This window comes from Chenopodium album, chromosome 27, assembly GCF_948465745.1.
Source record: "Chenopodium album chromosome 27, dcCheAlbu1.1, whole genome shotgun sequence".
NCBI classification, from domain to species: domain Eukaryota; kingdom Viridiplantae; phylum Streptophyta; class Magnoliopsida; order Caryophyllales; family Amaranthaceae; genus Chenopodium; species Chenopodium album.
Window position 1 is genome coordinate 8061750 of NC_137860.1, and position 20708 is coordinate 8082457.

Consider the following 20708-nt stretch of genomic DNA (forward strand, 5'->3'; position numbering starts at 1 on the left):
TGAGTTAGAGAGAGGATTAGGGTTTTGGGATTGGTTGCCTTGATGTAAATATACACTGTATGTGAATTATGACTGCTTACTTCCAACCCTAGGCATGGATCTTATTTATAGATCTCATCTCTAAATAAGAGCCCATGTCAAGACCCCAAAACCTAATTCCAATCCAACTATGCTAGCCCAATCCAATTCATGATTAGTTAATTGCTCATGAGGCCCATTAATGGGCCTCTTACTTGCTTAACCCAATACCCTTGTGTGTAACCTCATAGGATCCATTCTATAAGGCTTTGAGCTATTTAATTAACCCAAAGATCAATTATCATATCTAGCAACAGATATTGACGACCCTATAGAATGATCTTATTATCTCCATAATAGTGATCCTTATTATATCTAGTAATTGCACTTATCGAAGACATAACTCCTGCAACCACCACACAGAATCTCCCTGGATTCGCTATCTTGCAAACCCTCACAATAAGTCACAAAAGTGTACCCAAGTTCAACTGACCACGGTGCTCCGCACCGATAGCTAACCATAGAATCCAAAGCTCCAATTTACTCATCTTCCCCAACTCTTGCTTTGGGAATACCGAATGCCCCAAAAGCCTATGAAGAACCCAAAGACAAGGTTGGAACACATTACTAATCTTGGCATACTGGGTCTTAAAGTCACCACCCCCGAAAATGTCATCCCACCAAGAGTGCTCATTATACTTGTTGTTGAAGAAGTACTCGCAATCCAAAATATCCGAGTTCAGATTGAAATCAAGAACTGCATTGAATTGCTCAAGTGAATGATCAAAATGATTGTTGAAAAGTTGAAATCGGACCCGGTAGTTACCTCCATCAACGACAACTAGTTCCACCGTTGCTAAAAACTCCAAAGTAGGTTGAACATAAGTGCGGTAGCTACGGCTTATAAATGTACCCATTTGTAGGTTGGTGAGCAATTCCCTAAGATCCTCATCAATACCCAACTTGATCATGTCGGGTTGGAAGTAGTGGCGAGAGGGTTTAAGGGAACAGATATCTTTTATTTTGGTGTATCTTGATCTTTGGATTGGATCATGGATTTTTAATTTGGGAACGGGAGTAGGTTGGGGTGTTTGTGAGGTAGAGGGAGTAGGAGTAGGTTCTTCAATGGTTATGGTAGTTTTGCATTTATTGAAGAGGTTTTTGATACTCTTAGACATGGTGATGGTTCAAAGATATGTATTCAAAGATCCGATCACACAACACCAAGAATACCGCAATATCACCAACCAACACACTTCAAGTTGCTACAATCAAAACTCCTTTACCAATCCTACAAACCAACACCAATCGAATCGGACTTTCTTAGTTTTGCTTCCTAAAGTTGATCATCCTGAACTTGTTTCTCAATTTAGACCGATAGGCCTCTGTAATGTTCTATATAAATGCATAGCTAAGTGTCTTGCTCGCCGTCTACGTTGGATACTACCCGACATTGTGTCGGATTTTCAGAATGCCTTTGTTCCTGGTAGGTTGATGTCTGACAATTGCCTAATGGTGCATGAGATTCTTTCATTTATGAATGCTTCCAAAGCTAGGAAACGTTTTTATGCGGCACTGAAGCTAGACATGAATAAAGCATATGACAGAGTTGAGTGGGACTTTTTGTGCCGGGTTCTTCAGGTTTTTGGGTTTCCTCCTTATTGGATTCATCTGATTATGCAGTGTGTATCTACGGTTTTTTACCAGGTGTTGGTTAATGGGTCACCTACATAGGGTTTTCGTCCTCAACGTGGTCTACGTCAAGGAGATCCGCTATCTCCATATCTGTTTGTATTATGCATGGAGGTTCTTTCGGCTATGCTGCGTAAGGCAGAATCAAAAGGCCTTTTTCAGGGTATTAAAATTGCTAGGGGGGCTCCTTCCATTTCACACTTGTTCTTTGCCGATGACTCCTTGCTATTTTTCCAGGTTTCTCCTCAGGCTTGTGAACAGGTGTTGCAGGTGCTCTCTAACTTTTGTGATATTTTAGGTCAAATGCTTAATTTGCAAAAGTCGTTTGTCAAGTTTAGTCCTAACACTCCTGAGGATTACCGAGCTTATCTGTCTGGTTGTTTGAAAATGCGCTCTGAAGTTAGATTGGGATCTTATTTAGGCCTTCCTGTGGATTTAGGTCGTAGTAAATGCTCTGAGTTTAGTTTTCTCTTGGACAAGGTGGCCAAACGTCTACAGGCCTTTACAGCTCTTCGACTTTCGCCAGCAGCTAAGCTTGTTATTATTAACTCAGTGCTCATTGCCTCCTTTAATCACATCCTGTCTGTTTTCAAAATTCCTGATTCTATATGTTCCAGAATGGATAATTTGCTAGCCAGGTTCTGGTGGAAATCTTCTTCTTCTAATCGAGGGTTGGCTCTTCGGTCTTCGTCATTGCTCCATCTTCCGAAGGGTTTAGGAGGATTGGGAATTCGTAGTATTTCCCCTTTTAATTCTTCACTGTTGGCGAAGCAGAGTTGGCGAATTATTCAGTGCCCTCAGCTGTTGGTTTCTCGGCTTCTGTCGGCGAAGTATCCGGCTCTTCGTTCTACTGATTTGTTTCCGGCTTCTCGTCCCTCCTAGGGTTGTAGGGGTCTTATTTCAGGGATGTCCTTGTTGTCGAAGGGTTTGTATTAGAAGGTTGGTTCGGGTTCTCGAGTTCGTATTTTGGAGGATTCTTGGGTTCCGGGGGGACCAGTTCATTTTAAGGATCTTTCGTCCGAGTCGGTTCGTCCGACTCTTGTGTCTTCTTTACTTGATCCGCGTTCTTGCGCGTGGGATGCTACTATTATACATGGGTTGTTTGATTCTAGCTCTGCTGCTAGAATTCTTTCGTTGGATCGACCTGTGCGTTTAATGGATGATTTTGTTTACTAGAAGTTTGCCAGGGATGGTGTTTTTAAAACGAAATCTGCGTATGCCCTTCTTTGTGAGCCTGGGGTCAGGTTAGGTAATCCATCTCAAATCTCTCAAGCATGGTGGAGGAAGTTTTGGGCTTTACCAATTCTTCTTAGGTGGAAAATATTTGGATGGAAATTGCTATACGACGCGCTTCCTTTGGCGTCTATTCTCAATTCTCGAGGTCTCCCTGTTGATCCGGTTTGTGCATTTTGTTATATGGATGTGGAATCTGTGTCTCATACATTCAGAGATTGTCCTGCTATCTGTACTATTTGGCTGTCTGGAGCGTTGGACATCCAATGGGATCTTATGCAGTTTCCTCCATTTAGTATTTGGTTCTCGAGAACAATTTCTCTCTTTTCGTCTTGGAGAAATTGGAAGGGTATTGCTTCGTTTTTTGCTCTCCTTTGGGCAATTTGGATTTCTCGGAATCATTTGAGGTTTAGGAAAGTCGTTTGGTCGCCTGGGTCAATTGTTGGCCTGGCGTCAAATTGGGTTCTTCGTAATATGCAGGCTCTAGATTGGAATCGGCTTGTGAGGTCCTCTCGTTTGATTAGTTTGGAGGCCAAGCAGGATGTTAAGTGGTTGTGTTTGCGGGGGTTACCTTATATTTCTCCAACGACATGCTTGATTGTAGACGGGGCTTGGGATTGTTCTACTAACAGGGCGGGTGCAGGCTGGGTAGTCCGTGATCTTGATTCTTCTGAGGTCTTAGGAGGGGGTTGTCGGGCTTTTATGGCTAGTTCAGCGTTGCAGTCTGAGCTTCAGGCTTGTATATGGGGTTTGGAGTTTGCGATTCGTAAAGGTTTTTTGAAAATCCGGATTTATACAGATTGTGCTGCCCTCCTTGCTCTTCTTCCTCCTTCTGGTTCAATGGAAATCTCTGCTTGGTGGCTCATTCAGGAGTTGCGGGCTTCGGTTCAGTCTTTTTTAGTTGGCCAGGTTCAAAAGGTTCCTCATTTGTGGGTCAATCCTGCTCATTGGTTGGCTGGTTGTGCCCGACGTCGTCAGTTGTTGTATTTTCTATTTTAGTTTTTTTTGGTTTGACAGTTGTTTTTTGGTTGTTGTTCCTTTTATTTGATAGCTCTTTTGTCAAAAAAAAAAAATCAACACCAATCAATTCAACAAACCCCTTCCAAATAAACTCCAATCACAATGAGAACAACAACCAATACTTATCAAACCATAACCATACTACCAATACTACCAAAATTCAACTTCCACAATTGATAACTTGTTATTTGGTATGATTTTAGGGTACTTTTGAACCTTGTTTTCGTGATTATTCGACATCAAAGTTCATTATTTATCCTATTTTTATACAAATTTTGTACCATCCATGCTTCACGGGTTGTTTGTGTTTTTGATGTAATGTAGCTATTTTTAGCACCATATATGGATGTGATCAATCATGAGTGAACAAGGAGAAGGGCAAGCTTGGTTGATAGAGCAATGGAGGAAGAAGGATGAGTGCCTTAAAGAGAAATGGAAAGCTTTGAAGCATTGTTTGCACAAGGGTCAACTTCAACTGAATATAACTTTTGTTCTACTCAACATTTTGAAGTGATTCAAATTGGAGAATAAAGTTCATATCGAGAGCTTTCCAACAACTGGTCACATGCCTTATTCCGATGAGTAACGAAGAAGTTATGACCTTCCGAAAATAAATTGTTTCGCCAGAAAAGGGATGCACGTCCGTGCCAATAAGTGGCACGTCCGTGCAGGTCCCTGCACGTCCGTGCCAAATGAAGCACGTCCGTGCAAGGTTAGGCAGTAGCTATTGTTCGTATTTTAACAGGTCTGCACGTTCGTGCAACCTTTGGCACGTCCGTGCCAACCTGTAGACGGGTCGTTTCTCGTTTTCTCCGTCCTTTCTATTTGGGGTAATATAAATACCTTCTTAGCTCCGATTGTAAAAGGGAGAGCTTCTTAGTGTAATTTTAGCTTAGGTTAGGGTTTTTAGAGAGAGAAACTCTCATTTTCTAGAGAGAGAAAGTGGGAAAAACTTGTTGAAAGCTTGAAATATGAAGAATTGAAGGAAGGAGACTTGAAGATTTGATTATTTCTTGCAATATCAATGAGAATTTCTTACTCTCTCTTTTATTTTATTGATTTAATTGTTTATTTTTGTATCTTTTCTAGTTTTATTACTTGTTTATGTTAATTTAGTGTTTGAATTCATGTTCTTAGTTGTTAATTCCTTAGTTTTGCAATTTATAATGTTTTGTGAGTAGTTTATTTACTTGGGATGGTTGGAACCATTAATGAATTCACAAAATACTTATTTGCATGTGTTGATTTAGCCAATGTGAGATGTTAATTAGTTGAGCTTAAGTGGTTTCTTTGTTAGTTCTTGTAAGTGGCCATTGCTAGAACTATTTATCTAAGCTTTCTCAACGAAGGATCGAGAGATGAACTTGAGTTAGCTCCATTATGCTTAATTGACTTGAAATGCCATGAAAATAGGAATTTCTAGTCAAGGGAATGTTTATGTCATTGTGATTATGTTTTAACACTTGCTTTATGCTTTGTAACCACGAGAGTAGGTTGTATTCATGATTCAAGTAATCCCTCTAGCTTGAGAGAGTAGTTGGGTGCCTTAGATGACTTCCCCTAATTTATCCCCAAATGCTATGTTTTGTATGTTAAATTGTAGTTTGTGAATGACTTAATTGGTGGATACCTTCCCAAGATCCTTTTTATATTATTGTTTGTAATTTTTCTTTATAACTCAAAACCCAAAAAAAACTTGTCTTAGCTTATCACAAATCAATATTTGTTAGTGCTCCCCTTAGTCCTTGTGGGATCGACCCTTACTTGCCCTTTCTACCCATTAGAGAGACCAAGTTAGGACTTATTCTTTGGTAGGCTCGACGACGGCCTATCAACAATTCACAACAATTTAGCTCAAAATTGCTACAAAAACAACAAACAACACAATGTGAGGCAAAATCAATCAACAAACAACACAAATAATCATCCAAAAATCAAATTCATCATCAAAATCACCAAACATCATACTACTACTATTCACAACCATGAACAATCTAAAACTTGCAATTATATGATATAATAAAGCAATTAAAAGTAGGAGATGATGATTATACCATATAAGAAGCAAGATTGAACACCATATGGCGACCGATTTCCTCCAAAATGAAAAACCCCTATTTTGCTCAACTATGGAGGAGAGAGAATGGAGGTTGAATTTGAGTAAAGTAGTGTGAAATTTGTTGAAAATAAGGAATTTGTAGAATGATTTGATGATTTTTGAATGAAATTTAATGGATTTGTGATTAAATTGTATGAGCAAAAATTGAGGGTTGTTACGGTTATGGTGAGGATAAGAGAGATGAGGTCGTGAGTGATAAGGAAAAATATGAAATGAGGGAAAGAAAAGAGGAAGAAAGAAATAAAAGGGGCTCGGCACGCAGGGTGCGCGGCTGTGCGACTTGGCAGCGCACACGCGCCAACTGGCTCCCGCTAAACTTTGCTTCCTTGGTGCGTTCATGCGTGGGCTCTTCGTTCAATATCATCCCGGGGCTATTGAACCCACCAAAAGTGGCAGTTTCAAATCAAGTTGACAATGGGTTCAACATCCCAAAATAATGGTAGCACCACAATGAACCCACCAAGTTCAAACTTTCTTAAATTTTAAGCACTAGTTTCCCTACCTTACCTCACTAAGATTCATACTCTTTTACCTCAAAATTTGATAAGATTCATACTCTTTTACCTCAAAATTTGATAACATCGAACTCAATCACATCGAAAATCGCAAAGCACCTTACCATTGCTCGTGCTCACTTGATGAAATCCGACTCCAAGAATTCAACCTATATATCCAATCAAGTAGAAAAGTGAACTAAAAGAAACTAAAAGAAAGAAAATCAAAAGAAAAAGTTACAAATCTCCGGGTTGCCTCCCGGGAAGCGCTTGCTTATTGTCCTAAGCTCGACTCTTCCTCCAAATCATGGAGGGTCAAAGGACACCACCTTCTTCAAAGTGGTGGAAGGCACAAATTCCTCTTCATCTAGAGCAACCCCTCATTGTTTCTTGATGAAACCTCACTTGCATGAATCTCAAAAACAACCTTCCCATTCTTTAACTTCAACCTCATTCTCTTCTTTCTGGAAGCTCTTGCCTTCTTCTTAGCCTTGTTCCTTTTTGTAGACGGTTTCACACCATCCACTTCCATGGAATCGCCCTCCTCTTGAAGACAAAGCTCAAATCAACGCGGAATGTCAATTACCTCTTCATCATTAGCCTTTGAAAGCTCCTTCTTGTCTTCACTAACTTTTATGAAATCAAAACTCACAAGCACATCATCAAAAATCTCATGAACATTTTATATGAAGAATCAATTACATACATATTATCAAATGGACGAAGGGAATCATCACTCTTGATTCCTTTCACAAGGGATAAGGATTCATGCATCGGTTTTAGCTTAAAGCTCTCCTTCTTGTTACCAACTCTCAATGTGATACGGCCTCCCTTAACATCAATCAAATCTCTCAAAGTAGCTAAGAACGGTCTCCTTAAGATAATAGGAATGTGGTCATCTTCTTCTATTTCAAGCACAATGAAATCAACGAGAATTGTGAAACCACCTATCTTAAGGGGAACATCCTCAACTCTTCCTTTTGGAAACTTAATGGATCTATCGGCCAATCGCAAAGTCATACTGGTAGGAAGAAGTTCTCCTAGCTTAAGCTTCTTAAAGACCGAGTAAGGCATAATGTTAACACTAGCACCTAAGTCACACAAAGCATTCTCAAACAACTTACTCTTGATTTTGCAAGGAATGGAGAAATTACCTGGATATTTCATCTTCTTGGGTAAGTCATTGTGAATCAAAGCACTACAACACTCACCAAGCTCCATCGAATCTATCTCATTACACTCTCTCTTGCCACTCAAGATATCCTTAAGGAATTTGGAATATCTAGGCATTTGGGTCATGGCTTCGGTAAGAGGGATAAAAAGATGGACCTCCTTCAACATGTCAAGGAACCTCCCAAATTGTTCATCCAACTTGTTCCTCATAAACTTTTGGGGGTATGGAAGGTTGGGTTTTACCACTTCCTCTTGCATTCTCTCAACACTCTTCTTTTTCTCATAGCTTTCCTTTTTGCTCACGCTCTTTGACACATCTTCCTCTTTTTCCTCACTTGAATCACTCTTCTTCTCATCCCCCTCACAATCCCTAGAAACTCTCTCTTCAAGAACTTTTCCACTCCTTGTGGTGATAGAATAAACAGGTTTCTTATGATCAACTCCTTGAGAAGGTAATAAAGAAGGACTAACACAATCTTTCAAGGTGTTTTCTAGTTGAGTGATTTGTGTCTCAAGTATTTTGTTATGTGTCATCATCTCATCAAATTTCTTATCGCTCACAGTGATATAAGTGTTAAAGATTTTTGTTTGATTTTCAATTATCTCTTCCAAATTGGACTTAGACGATAAGGGTTGAGAATAGGAATTGTCACCATTACCTTGAGGTCTTGGACTGATGAGTGTCATTTATGACACTCATTTGATCTCTTTTAGGATGATTTTCATTCTATTTTATAACTCTTTTCCTTAGTATTCCTTAGTTTAGTTCTTTATTTCGTTAGTTTGTGCTCTCCGTAGCCAGTTTCCTTGTTTTGTGCATTTCTTTGTTTATTTGTTCTTTTTCCCTTTTATTTGTTTGTCTTCGTTTGTTTTTAGGTTATGATCGTATTTCCAATGATTCCCGAGCCTTCCTCTCATATTTCTCATCAATTTGGATGCCTCATGTTAGTCTTTTGGAGCTTCAAGTTTGAAGGAACGCAAGGTGCAAGTCAAGAGATCGGTGCACGCATGCGGTGGGGGTATCATCTTTGCCATGAACCCACCAAAATATCCATTTCAAGACTGCCTACCTTAGTGTTCATCATCATCACCAAGACGAGCGCACGAGGATGAGCTAGGACGAAGAAAGAGAGAAAGTGCCCACGAGGGTGGTGCGGCCGCGCACCAGGGTGGTGCGGGCGCTCCTGCCTGGGTGCCTTGTTCCGTACCCTTTTTTGTGCGCCTGCACCTCCCGGGGTCTCTTTTTGGATGATCTAACCGACTTTTCTTTTGTATATTTCTTGTATATAGTCTTTCCTTCTATTTTTTAGAGAGAGAAGAATTATAATAGAATTAGAATTAGTTTTTGATCAATTTAGAGATATTTTTAGAGAGAGAAACTCTAGGTTTTAGTGAGAGAAATTCATGGTGGATTGTTGATGATTGAAGCTTTCTTTAATTCCTTTGATCTTTGATCGAGATTGTAAGATTTCCTTTTCGTTTATTCAATCTTTAGTTTGATCTTTAGTTTGATTTCAATTGTTTTGTTGAATGTTCAAGTTTGATTGAAGTTTGATTGATTTGTGATTTGATTTTAGTTTGTTCATTTTGATCATGATGAATTGGTTGTTTAGCTTTTTTTGATCTTTATTTCTATGGATTGTGAGTAGTTAGATTACTAGGGTAATGGTGAAGCATGTATGAGTAATGGATTAATGCTAATTGGGGAAAATTGATGGAGTTGATGATGTGATTAAATTTGGTTGATGATCATGTGCATGTGTGTGATTAATTAAAGAGTAGCTAACTTTGATTGTTGCACTAGATTGCATCGTAAGTTCACATTGATACGGACCATTGATTTGTGGCTTGCGTTTACACGATTGAGGTGTCTTGTGATGTTTCCTAGCTAGAGTTTATCGTAGTTGACGCTAGTTAGACCTCTAGGAGAATAGCTTGATATGCTCTTTTGGTTGCATGATTGATCTTCCCTCACATTGCTTGACTTAGCCAATTTGACCTCCCAACTAGTTGATTCCATTATGACTACATGTGGATCCTATCCCTAGTGCTTATTACATTTGGTTTCTTCTTGTTTATTTGCCGTGTTTGTCCTAGTATAGAACTCACACCCTACCTATAGACTTCAGGATAGCTTGACTAAAGACAATATGCAATAGCCCACCATTCTTTTGGGTTCGACCCTTGACTTACCATATACTAGTATAGGGTTGGTTAAGTGTTTTTAAATTTTGTTTGACCTTGGGTAGGGGTTAGCCTCAACGACCTAGCTTCGACCCTCGATCAAAATGGCGTCGTTGCCGGGGAATGGTGTCGTGATTGTATATTGTTGTTGAGTCTATTCCACTTAATTCAAAAACACAAAAAGATTTTCCTTTAGGCTACACTTGTAGCCGTGCTACTAATAATTTCGTTTGAGATTGTGTGCAAGTGAACATGGGAGAAGCTTATAGAGTAACGTTGAAGGAGTTAGGCACACCGGGTGCTTACAAGTATGAGAGCGGGATTGCTCCATTATTGATCCCGGACGGTGATTTTGAAATCAAACTGGCTATGATCACCTTGATTGAGAGGAAACAATATGGTGGTACAAAAAGTGAAAATCCTCTCAACCATCTCAACGTTTTTGAGAAGTATTGTAATACAATCATGGTAGCCGGAGTTACTCAATAATATATAAGGCTCAAGTTGTTTCCCTTCTCTCTCATTGGAAGAGCTTTAGAGTGGTTGGACAAGGAGGTAAAGCCAAGGTCCCTTAGGACGTGGGATAAAGTCACAAAATCTTTCTTGTCTCGCTTTTACCCACAAAAGAAGACGGCGGAGGCTAGAGCCTTAATCCAATGTTTCAAGCAATTTCCTAGAGAGAATCTCTATGAAGCATGGGAAAGGTACAAGGATTACCAAAGGGAATGCCCTCGCCACGGAATTCCAACCTATCAAGTCATACAAATTTTCTATGGTGGTTTGAGCTCTCAAGGTAGATCGAGCCTTGTTGAAGCCGGAGGGCCGATTATGAACAAAACGAAAAAAGAGGTTGTGGATGTAATAGATGACGTGGTAAGGAACTACATGGATTGGCATGATGTAGAGATGTGTAGGGAATATTTCAAGCATTATAACCCCAAGCTTGAACCCCACTGTGATCATACACTTAAGTATGGTGGCGTCCAAAGGGAAAGAAAAGAGAGCAAAAGAGTCGCCAACAAGTTTTAGGAACTTTGTAAACCATTACAGGGTGAAGGTTACACCCCTTAACGATCCATGAGATCGTCAACTCCATAAGGTCTTGAACCAAATAGGGTTCGGGGATGAGGGTACGAATCCAATCTGCAAAAGAAAGGACCCGCAATATAAAATAGGCATCTACTTTATTCTACTCGTATTCATGTGCGCTTTTTGACTAACATACGAACATTATTTTTATCCTAAACCTGTTTATCAATGTTGGTTGAATATTAATGCACAAATAAATCTATTATTGGCGATCACTTGAATTAAAATCATATAAGCCTAAACCAAATTATTAATTATCTTATTAAGCGTGATTTCAAGTACAAATTCCCTTTAACATACATAAAAGGTGTGATCAAGCAATAATAATAATATATATCAAGCAATATAATAATAACCAACATAACAATAATAATAATAGTCATAATATAATCATAATCATGATAGGGCATAATAAAGCTTAATAATAATAGCAAGATCCTAGGCATGATACTAACAAGATTAATAACAAATCCTAGCATGTCACTAAACAATAGAAATCAAAGCTTTAAACCAAACATGGCACTAACATGATATTAGAAAGCATAAGAGGCACCCTAAACATGATACTAGATGCAATAAAAACATCCTAACATGATACTAGGAATTAATAAAATCTAAACATGCTTTCTACATTGAAATTAAAATAGGGAGTAAGCTAATTACTTACTTTGAAGCCTCGTACCTCTTTCTAATAACAAAATACACGCGTTAGTAAACTTCAATGAAAATAATAAATCAAAGAATTAAATTAAAGAAATTGAAAGGAAGAGTTAAAAAGTTTAGACTGGATTTGGGACCAAACCCTCAGAAATTATAAACCTTGCACATCTAGGGCGAAGGCAACTTCGAACTTGGCTAGATGTTTCTAAGTCTTGTGAATGCGGTATTGTGTTTAAAAAAGGTTGGTTTAGAAAAACAAGAGGGAGAAAGAATAAGCTTTATTGCTCAAGAGAGAATAGAGAAAATTGGGTGATTATTGATTGATTGTTGATTGAAAAAAGGGAGATATGACCTCTATTTATAGGAAAAAAGAGAGTCGAAGAATTAAGAAAAGAATCCAAATTCGAATCGAAATAAAACTCGTAGACAGCAGTTTTTGCAAATTTTGTTTTTATCATATCTTTTGACCCAGAAGTCCAAATAAGTCATATAATATGTCTTTTGAAAGCTCTTGAAGTCTAATTTCTAACCCAATTTGAATCAGATTAAAATCTTTAATAGATAAAACGATATGGCCGAAATAGTAGGACTGTGTCAGTTTTGGATAGAGTTTCGTATTTCTTTCATATCTTTTTCGTTATAGCTCGGAATTAATATTATAATATATCATTGGAAAGATAGTTTCAAGATCTATCCAACGATATAAAATTTGGATAAATATTATAAGGAACGAAAATAACATATGATTGTCTTTGAACATGTTTAAATCCGAATAGAATTAGGACTTTAAAAAAGGAAAGTTTTATAAAAGGAAAGTTTATATTTAAATCAAATTCCTTAATCTTATCTTTTCAAAAAAGGATAATTAAGATATTCTAGAAACTTATAGAAGATTCTAATCAATCGTAATTAGTTTAGGAATGGGATTAAACCCTTGGACCCTCCTCATGATCATTGGGTCGTAGGTAAAATCCGGTTTGGGCCAGTTTAATATTTTGGCCATAACTTCCTCATTATTCATCGGAATTGGGCTTACAATATATCGTTGGAAATTTCTTTTCAAGCCCCATCCAAAGACACTATTATTGGACCCTTATCATGGTCCAAACTAAACTAGAATGGACGTTTTTATAAAATAGAGTGGGTTTTTGAAAACAGAAAGAAGGATTTTTAATAAAAACTAACAGCAACACTAGACTTTTCACACTTTTACTCATTTGATTATGGTTCGACATGAAAGGTATTCATCACTGGGTTTGGTTTTGGGGAAACACAAATGGGTGTCTACAGAAGCCCCCACTTTGACTGAGTTTGGAGAAACTTAGGTTTCGAAAACAAAAGTCAAAGTAGCGATATGGACGGAGAATGATTCAGAACGTTCTGCGATCCTAAATCATTCTTATAATGCCAATAACTGCAAACTGGCGTTAGTTAAACAGATAAAGAGAGTTAAGAAACACGTATCTTGCACCGTCGAGCACACGTCTCTGGGGGTAACCGTTTTTGTTGCTGCATTTTGTTTGATGACCTTCCACAAGCTAGAGAACGCCATCTTTCCGTTGTTGATATTCACTCGTCTCTGAACAATGGAGCCTTTTTTGAGGACTGTTCACTCGTCTCTGAACAATGGAGCTTCTTTTGAGGATATGTCCACGCGTCTCTGAACAAAAGAGCTTTGATGTGGTGCCCACGCGTCTCTGAGCAAAAGAGCTTGATGACATGTCCACGCGTCTCTGAACAAAGAGCTTTGATGATATGTCCACACGTCTCTGAACAAAAGAGCTTGAAGATATGATGCCCACGCGTCTCTGAACAAAAGAGCTTGATGATAGGATGCCCACGCGTCTTTGAGCAAAAGAGCTTGATGATATGTCCACGCGTCTATGAACAAAAGAGCTTTGATGATATGTCCACGCGTCTCTGAACAAAAGAGCTTGATGATATGTCCACGCGTCTCTGAACAAAAGAGCTTGATGATATGTCCATGCGTCTCTGAATAAAAGAGCTTGATGATATGTCCACGCGTCTCTGAACAAAAGAGCTTTGATGATATGTCCAAGCGTCTCTGAACAAAAGAGATTTGATGATATGTCCACGCGTCTCTGAACAATAGAGCTTGATACTTGAATGTTTGTTGCGATCGTTCGGTTGGTTGCGAACAGGAGCTTTGCTAAATGGTTGTATCCTGTAAAAATCAAAAGATTGCCAAAAGACTTTGCTGGTGTTTTTCTTAGGGTTGACCTAAGGCTTGATGTGTTTCTTAGGGTTGACCTAAGGTGATTGACTGACTTGAGGTTGACTCAAGATAAATTGACACGTGTGAGTCATGACTCGTGTGACTTAATGTGTTTTGACACATGTATTAGACTCAATTCGATGTGATATGACACGACATGACTCAATGTACATGACTCGTGTGTGATGTGCAAAAAAAGCAAAAAATTTCCGTCATTTTTGTGGAGGGTACCGACTTTCTCCCGAAAAAGAAAGACGTGAAAAAGAATCAAAGTGAGTGATGGTGCATGTCGAATGAGCTGAGGCAAATATATGCGTTCGATACTGTCCCTCAAGGTGCAAGGATTAATTCCTCCTAAACTATCTTAGTTGACTCGATTATGAAAGTATTTAGGTAACTTAGGCATGGTGGCTAAGCACTTTATACTTCCTGATACAATGATGATTATGAGTGATGTGTGATTTTGATAAGGCATGTTTCAACGTTATGTTAAGACTTCATGACAAAGGTTTCTTAATGGGAAGGATTATTTGGTCATGTATTTGTGTAGTGTGTGAAAGTGACACTAAAGTTAGGCTGCAAAGGCTAAGTGTATTGTAGACACCCATTTGCGTCTCCCCAAAACCAAACCCAGTGATGAATGCCTTTCACGTCGAACCATAATCGAATGAGGTGAAAGTGTGGAAAAGTCAAGTGTTGCGGTTTAGTTTTATTAAATATTCTCTTTCTCTCTGTTTTTTAAAACAACTCTATTTTATTAAAAATAGCCAATCCAGTTTAGTTTGGTCCATGATAAGGGTCCAATAATAGTGTAATTGGATAGGGCTCGAAAAGACCTTTCCAACGATATTTTATAAGCCCAATTCCGATGAGTATTGAGGAAGTTATGGCCAAAATACTAAACTGGGCCCGGTTCATTATTTACATACGGCCCAATGATCTAGAGGAGGGCCCAATGTTAATTATTATTTCTAAAATAATTAGGATTAATTATAACTTTCTAGAAGTTTCTAGAAGGTTCTTTTAAATTCTAATATTATTAGGATTAATAATTATTTTTAAGATGGATTTTTATTTGGAATAAAATATTATTATTTTATTATTATATTATTATTTTTAAGGATACGTTTTATCTTCTGTACGGATTCCGTAGATCAAATTTGGTTAAAGATCGGATTCCGTGTGGAAAGCGCGTGCAAGCCAGGCTGTCGCCAAACGACAAGTCTGTCGCCTCGCGACAGAGTGTATTTTTGGCGACAACGTGTAGTTTTATTCCATATCAAATTCTGTCAATTTCCGGACTATTTTCCTTATAAATAGGATCCTCGACCTCCGTTTTTATTCATCAACTCTCATCAAGAATTACTTGATTCTCTCTATTCTTTCTTTTCAGCAATATATGCTTTCTTTCTCTCTCTCTTTCTAAACCAACCTTTTGCAAACACGATTCCGCATACACAAGATTTAGAATCACCTAGCCAAGTTCGAAGTTGCCTTCGCCTTAGACGTGGAAGGTTTGATAATTTCTAAGGGTTTGGTCCCAAATCTAGTTTAAACTTTATTCTAATTTAATTCTTTAATTTTATAATTTTTTTGAAGTTTACTAACGCGTGTATTTTGTTATTAGAAAGAGGTACGAGGCTTCAAAGTAAGTAGAATATCTTACTCCCTATTTATTATTCACAATGTAGAAAGCATGTTTATTAATGTTTAATTCCTAGTATCATGTTAGGATGTTTTTATTGCTTTCTAGAATCATGTTTAGGGTGCCTTTACTTTCTTTCTAATATCATGTTAGTACCATGTTAGGTTTAAAGCTTTGATCTTTATTGTTTAGTGACATGCTAGGGTTTGTTATTAATCTTGTTAGTATCATGCCTAGGGTCTTGCTATTAATATTAAGCTTTATTATTAACATGATTGTTATTATTGTTATTATGATTATTATTATAATAATGCTGATTATTATGTTGCTTGATACTATGATTTATATTTATTGTTATTTCTTGATCACGCCTTTTATGCATGTTTAAAAGGAATTTGTACTTGAAATCACGCTTAATAAGATAATTAATAATTTGGTTTAGGCTAATATGATTTTAATTCAAGTGATCACCAATACTAGATTCATTTGTGCATTAATATTCAACCAACATAGATAAACAGGTTTAGGGGTAAATTTAATGTTTGCATGTTAGTCAGAAAGCGCACATGAATACGAGTAGAATAAAGTAGAGGCCTATTTTATAGGGCGGGTCCTTTCTTTTGTAGATTGGATTCGTACCCTCATCCCCGAACCCTATTTGGTTCCTGACCTTATGGAGTTGACGATCTCCTGGATCGTTTTGGGTTTACAAGTTCCTAAAACTTGTTGGCGACTCTTTTGCTCTAGCTTTCTTCCCTTTGGAACGCCGCCATACTTTAATGTATAATCATAGTGGGGTTCAAGCTTGGGGTTATAGTGCTTGAAATATTCCCTACAGTTTTTGGCGACTCCACTAGGGAGGATTTCTATTTTAATTCCTGAAATTTATTTTGGCAATGATTTAGAATGAGCGGATAAGACTCGAAAAGTTCTAAGTATTTCATGTGCGTAATTTTGATTAACATTATTGTCATATGCATAAAAAAGGTCCTCATTGGATAGACCATCCGAAATGAGTCAAAAACATAGGATTTTACACGTAGGAAATTTGAGAAATATCTTTCACAACTAGAATCGAAATAATACTGCGAAATTTAGAAAGTTCTAAGAGCACAATACCTGCTGAGGCATGTAGGAACTAGCGTCTAGAAAACAGAGACCGTCGCCTGTAAAGAGCTTCTGTCGCTTGGCGACAGAGGTTCTTTTGCGGCGACAGTTCCTGTAGTCTGGCGCCAAGTTCTTCCAATATCGAGCCAGAACTCTGCCTTCTTGTTTTGACCATTTCTAATACTGTTGGCTCGATTCTACTTTCTGATTGAGTTTTTCTCACTTTTCTGAAACTCATATATGTTCTACATATGACCATAACCCTCTGGGGGTTCACGCTCCATCTACCCAATCGAACGCTCCTGGCAACGACGGGTACATCCGAGTTAGTGAATCCACCAAACCGTGGAAGCAAGTTTTTAATTTGCGGGGTCCCATCCATACGCGCCAACCCTTCCAAAGGTAAGGCTTCCGCGCGATGCATTCGGACTCATAACCATGGACCCTCTTTGACTTAACCCATATCCTTGAACTTTAGAGAACTAGAGCCATGGTTAGGTTGCAAACTCATTGCATCATATTGTGACTATGTGAACTACTTGTGCATTCTTGCTTGTTCATACTATATATGTGCTAACCGTTTGTTGACTTGTGTTTAAGACTATATAAATCAATTAATGACTAAAAGGACTTTGTCTAATTAATTAATTAATTAATTTGATTAATTAAAGGCTAATAAATTAATCAACTTGACTTAGTACGACTTTAAGCATGTCCCTTTAGAGTAAAATTACTGGAAACAGTCCAGATTAATGTTCCAACAATGGCGCAGGAATCTGGGCTGTGGCGCCTCTGTTTATTGTCTGTCGCCTGGCGACAGCTCTGTCGTCTGGCGACATGCTTTACACAGTGGCGACAGTCCTGTTGTTATAGCGACAGTCCAGTTTCTTGCTCGAGTCATCGCGACAAATCTAATTAAACAGTCTACTAACCAGTTCACCGATTTATTAATGATTCAAACCATGTCCAAGCCTTTAATTGAGTCTAGGCACTTAAGTCCCATGGTCATACACAAGAGTCAAAGCATGTCACTCACACACACTTATAATGCACACACATAACATGTTTGTCACACCATGACCATGTCTAGAGAGTCTTGAATGCGTGTTTTCCGTCATTTTTGTAGGGGGGTAAGTCGGATATTAATCCTCCAATTAACCACTTGATTGAACCCATTCCCAAAATATGCACCCTATTTTTGCTTTTTTCATTTTTTATTTACTTTTAAACCATAAAATCAAAGTCGATTAGAGTCGGGTAATTAAAACGAATATGGTTTAATTTACAACGCGTGGACAAGAAAGGAAGGGCGTCTAATCAAGGACAACACTTTCATTCAAGTAGCACTTTTTGACAAACCAATTGGTTGGAAAAGGAAAGCTAAGAAGATAATGCCAAGTCAAGAAGAACTTAATGAAGTTATGGGAGAGGTAGCTAACTTGGCTGAAATATTGAAGGGTCTGACCCTTCAAATCAACGACCCTGTGAAACAACAACAAATGGACCTAATCCAGGAAAGTTTGAGCAAGCTGTCTAATGACTTTAGGTTCCAAGGGATTAGCTCACAAGGGGTCTCGGTGGACAAGGACCTTCTTCCGCAGAAGTTCAATGCCAACGACATCCCGAAGTTCAAACCTATGGACAACCCTTATTTTCATTTAAGAGCTTTTGAAACTGTAATGAATATTAAGGGAATAGACAAAAAAGCATTTCATTTTGTATTTTCTTTGTCATTAGAAACTATGTGTCAACAATGGTACTTTTCTCTTGATAAAGAGAAGACCTCTAGTTGGGAGTCCATTGCAAGTGCTTTCATTGATAGATATAAATGTAATATTCAAGTTGAAACTGATCATAGAGAACTTGAAATTTTAAAACAAAAAGAAAATGAAGGCTTTACTTCCTTCTTTAACAAATGGAGGGAGACTACCGCAAAAATGGTTGAGGTGCCCAGTGAAAAGGAACTTGTAAGGATGTTCATTAAGAACCTCCAAGAAAAATATTCTAAGCACCTTAGGTACCAAAGTAATTTAAACACCTTTAAGGCCTTCTATGATATTGGTATCAATATTGAAGACGACCTAGCTAAATAAAAAGTTGCTAACAATAACTCCAATAGTGGCTGGAAGGGTAAGAAGAACGACAATCCTTCTTCTTCCAAAACCACCCACTCAAATAATGTTGGCACCATTAATCTAAATGAAGTCCTAGCCATGAATAACAACCAAGGACAAAAGAAACCGTTTAGGAAGAACTACACTCCTATCGGCATGAGTTATGACACCGCGTTTGATCGCCTACACGCAAAAGGTCTTATAACTCCCATTGGAATTGGGCATATTGTTAGAAGTAGAAGGAGGGGTAGAGTTAGAAAATGTACCTCCCTTTAATGTGGGAGGGATGACCTTGTGCATTAGAAGTTGCACTCTCAAGCTTAGCCTTGATTGTTGTCATTTCCTTTCCCAAACTTGCAATTTGAGAGGATAGATTGTTGACGGTATTAAGGTGATCAACCGATTAAACCGTTGATCCATTCTTGCTCGAAGACTCTCTTTCTCCTTCTTGCCAATCCAAATAATGGTGCACCACATCTTCTATAATGTCCACAACCACTTCTTCGGTTTTGTTCATGATTGGCCCTCCAGCTCCCGCATCAAGACATGATTTGCCTTGGGGACTCAAACCTCCATAGAAAATTTGAATGATTTGATAGGTTGAGATTCCATGATGGGTACATTCTCTTTTATACTCCTTATATCTCTCCCAAGCTTCATACAAGCTCTCACTAGGTTTTTGCTTGAAACTTTGGATCAAAGTTCTTGCCTCCGCCGTTTTCTTTTGGGGTAGAATCTAGACAAGAATTCCCTAGTAACTTCACCCCATGTTCTAAGATAATTTGGCTTGAACTCCTTGTCCAACCATTCCAAGGCTCGACCTATGAGAGAGAAGGGGAACAACTTGAGCCGGATAAACTCTTGAGAAACTCCATTCACTTTGATAGTGTTACAATACTTCTCGAATTCTTTGAGATGGTTTAGCGGACTCTCATTCTTAGCCCCAATAAATTGTCTTCTTTCGATCAAAGTGATCATGGCCAGTCTTATTTCAAAGTCGTTCGCTGGTGTTATTGGCAATGCAATCCCACTTTCAAACCTATATGCACCGAGAATTCCCATTTCCTTCAAGGCTAATCTCGGATTTTCTCCCATGCTTTGCTCTTATTCTTCTTCACTTGAAGAACTTTTGCTCAAAGACCTACTAGCAATCCTTCTCCTTGAAAGTGTCTTCTCAATTTTCGGATCAAAAGGTACTAGGGAACGTCTACGTGCTCTATGGATACAAAACTCAATGAAACTATTAGTAACACGGCTACAAGTGTAGCCTAAAGAAGAAAATCTTTTTGTATTTTTGAAAATAAGGTGAAATAGACTCAACAACAAAAACAATCATCTACACCATTCCCCGGCAAAGGCGCCATTTTTGACTAGGGATTGGACTAGGTCGTTAAACTAAGAGTATGATAGGTTACTCTCCTAGAGGTCAAACTAGCGTCAACTACGAGAGACTGTAGCTAGGAACTTCACAAACCAACTCAATCAACAAATGTAGGACACAAATCAATGGTCCGTATCAATGTAGACCTACAATGCAATCTAGTGCATCAATCAAAGTTAGCTACTCTTCAATCAATAACACACATGCACATAATCAATCAACCAATTTAATCACATCATCAACTCCATCAATTTCCCCCAATTAACATCAATCCATCACTCATATATGCTTTACCATCACCCTAGCACACACAATCCATGGAAATTAAGATCAAAACTAAGCCAAACAACAAATTCATCATCATCATCATCATATTATTCAAACTAAAATCAATCAAACTTGAACAATTCACAAAACTAATGAACTCAAGAACTAAAGATTGCATTAAAGTAAAAGAAATCCTTACAAACTTGCTTCAAATCAAAGTAGAAATTTCTTAGAATCATCAATCTTCAATCATCAATCAAGAGTTTCTCTCTCTAC

The 20708-nt window shown here is 38.1% G+C and overlaps 1 protein-coding gene and 1 non-coding gene across 2 annotated transcripts; both read left to right on the top strand.

The window, feature by feature from the left end:
* The first annotated feature begins 1818 nt into the window (after positions 1-1818).
* On the top strand, positions 1819-3942 carry LOC145619628 (uncharacterized). The gene is made up of 2 exons (XM_081674337.1): positions 1819-2540; positions 2898-3942. The coding sequence occupies exons 1-2, from the start codon at positions 1819-1821 to the stop codon at positions 3940-3942; spliced, it is 1767 nt and encodes a 588-aa protein (XP_081530463.1).
* Positions 3943-19389: 15447 nt separating this feature from the next.
* Positions 19390-19495, top strand: LOC145621693 (small nucleolar RNA R71). The gene has a single exon (XR_014108504.1). It is a non-coding gene; the product is annotated as a small nucleolar RNA R71 (small nucleolar RNA).
* Positions 19496-20708: the final 1213 nt, after the last annotated feature.

Coding starts and splice junctions, on each gene's coding strand:
- LOC145619628 (XM_081674337.1), top strand. CDS start 1,819: ATGGAGGTTCTTTCGGCTATGCTGCGTAAGGCAGAATCAAAAGGCCTT. Junction 2,541..2,897: donor TCTCGGCTTCTGTCGGCGAA/GTATCCGGCTCT, acceptor GAAGTTTGCCAG/GGATGGTGTTTTTAAAACGA.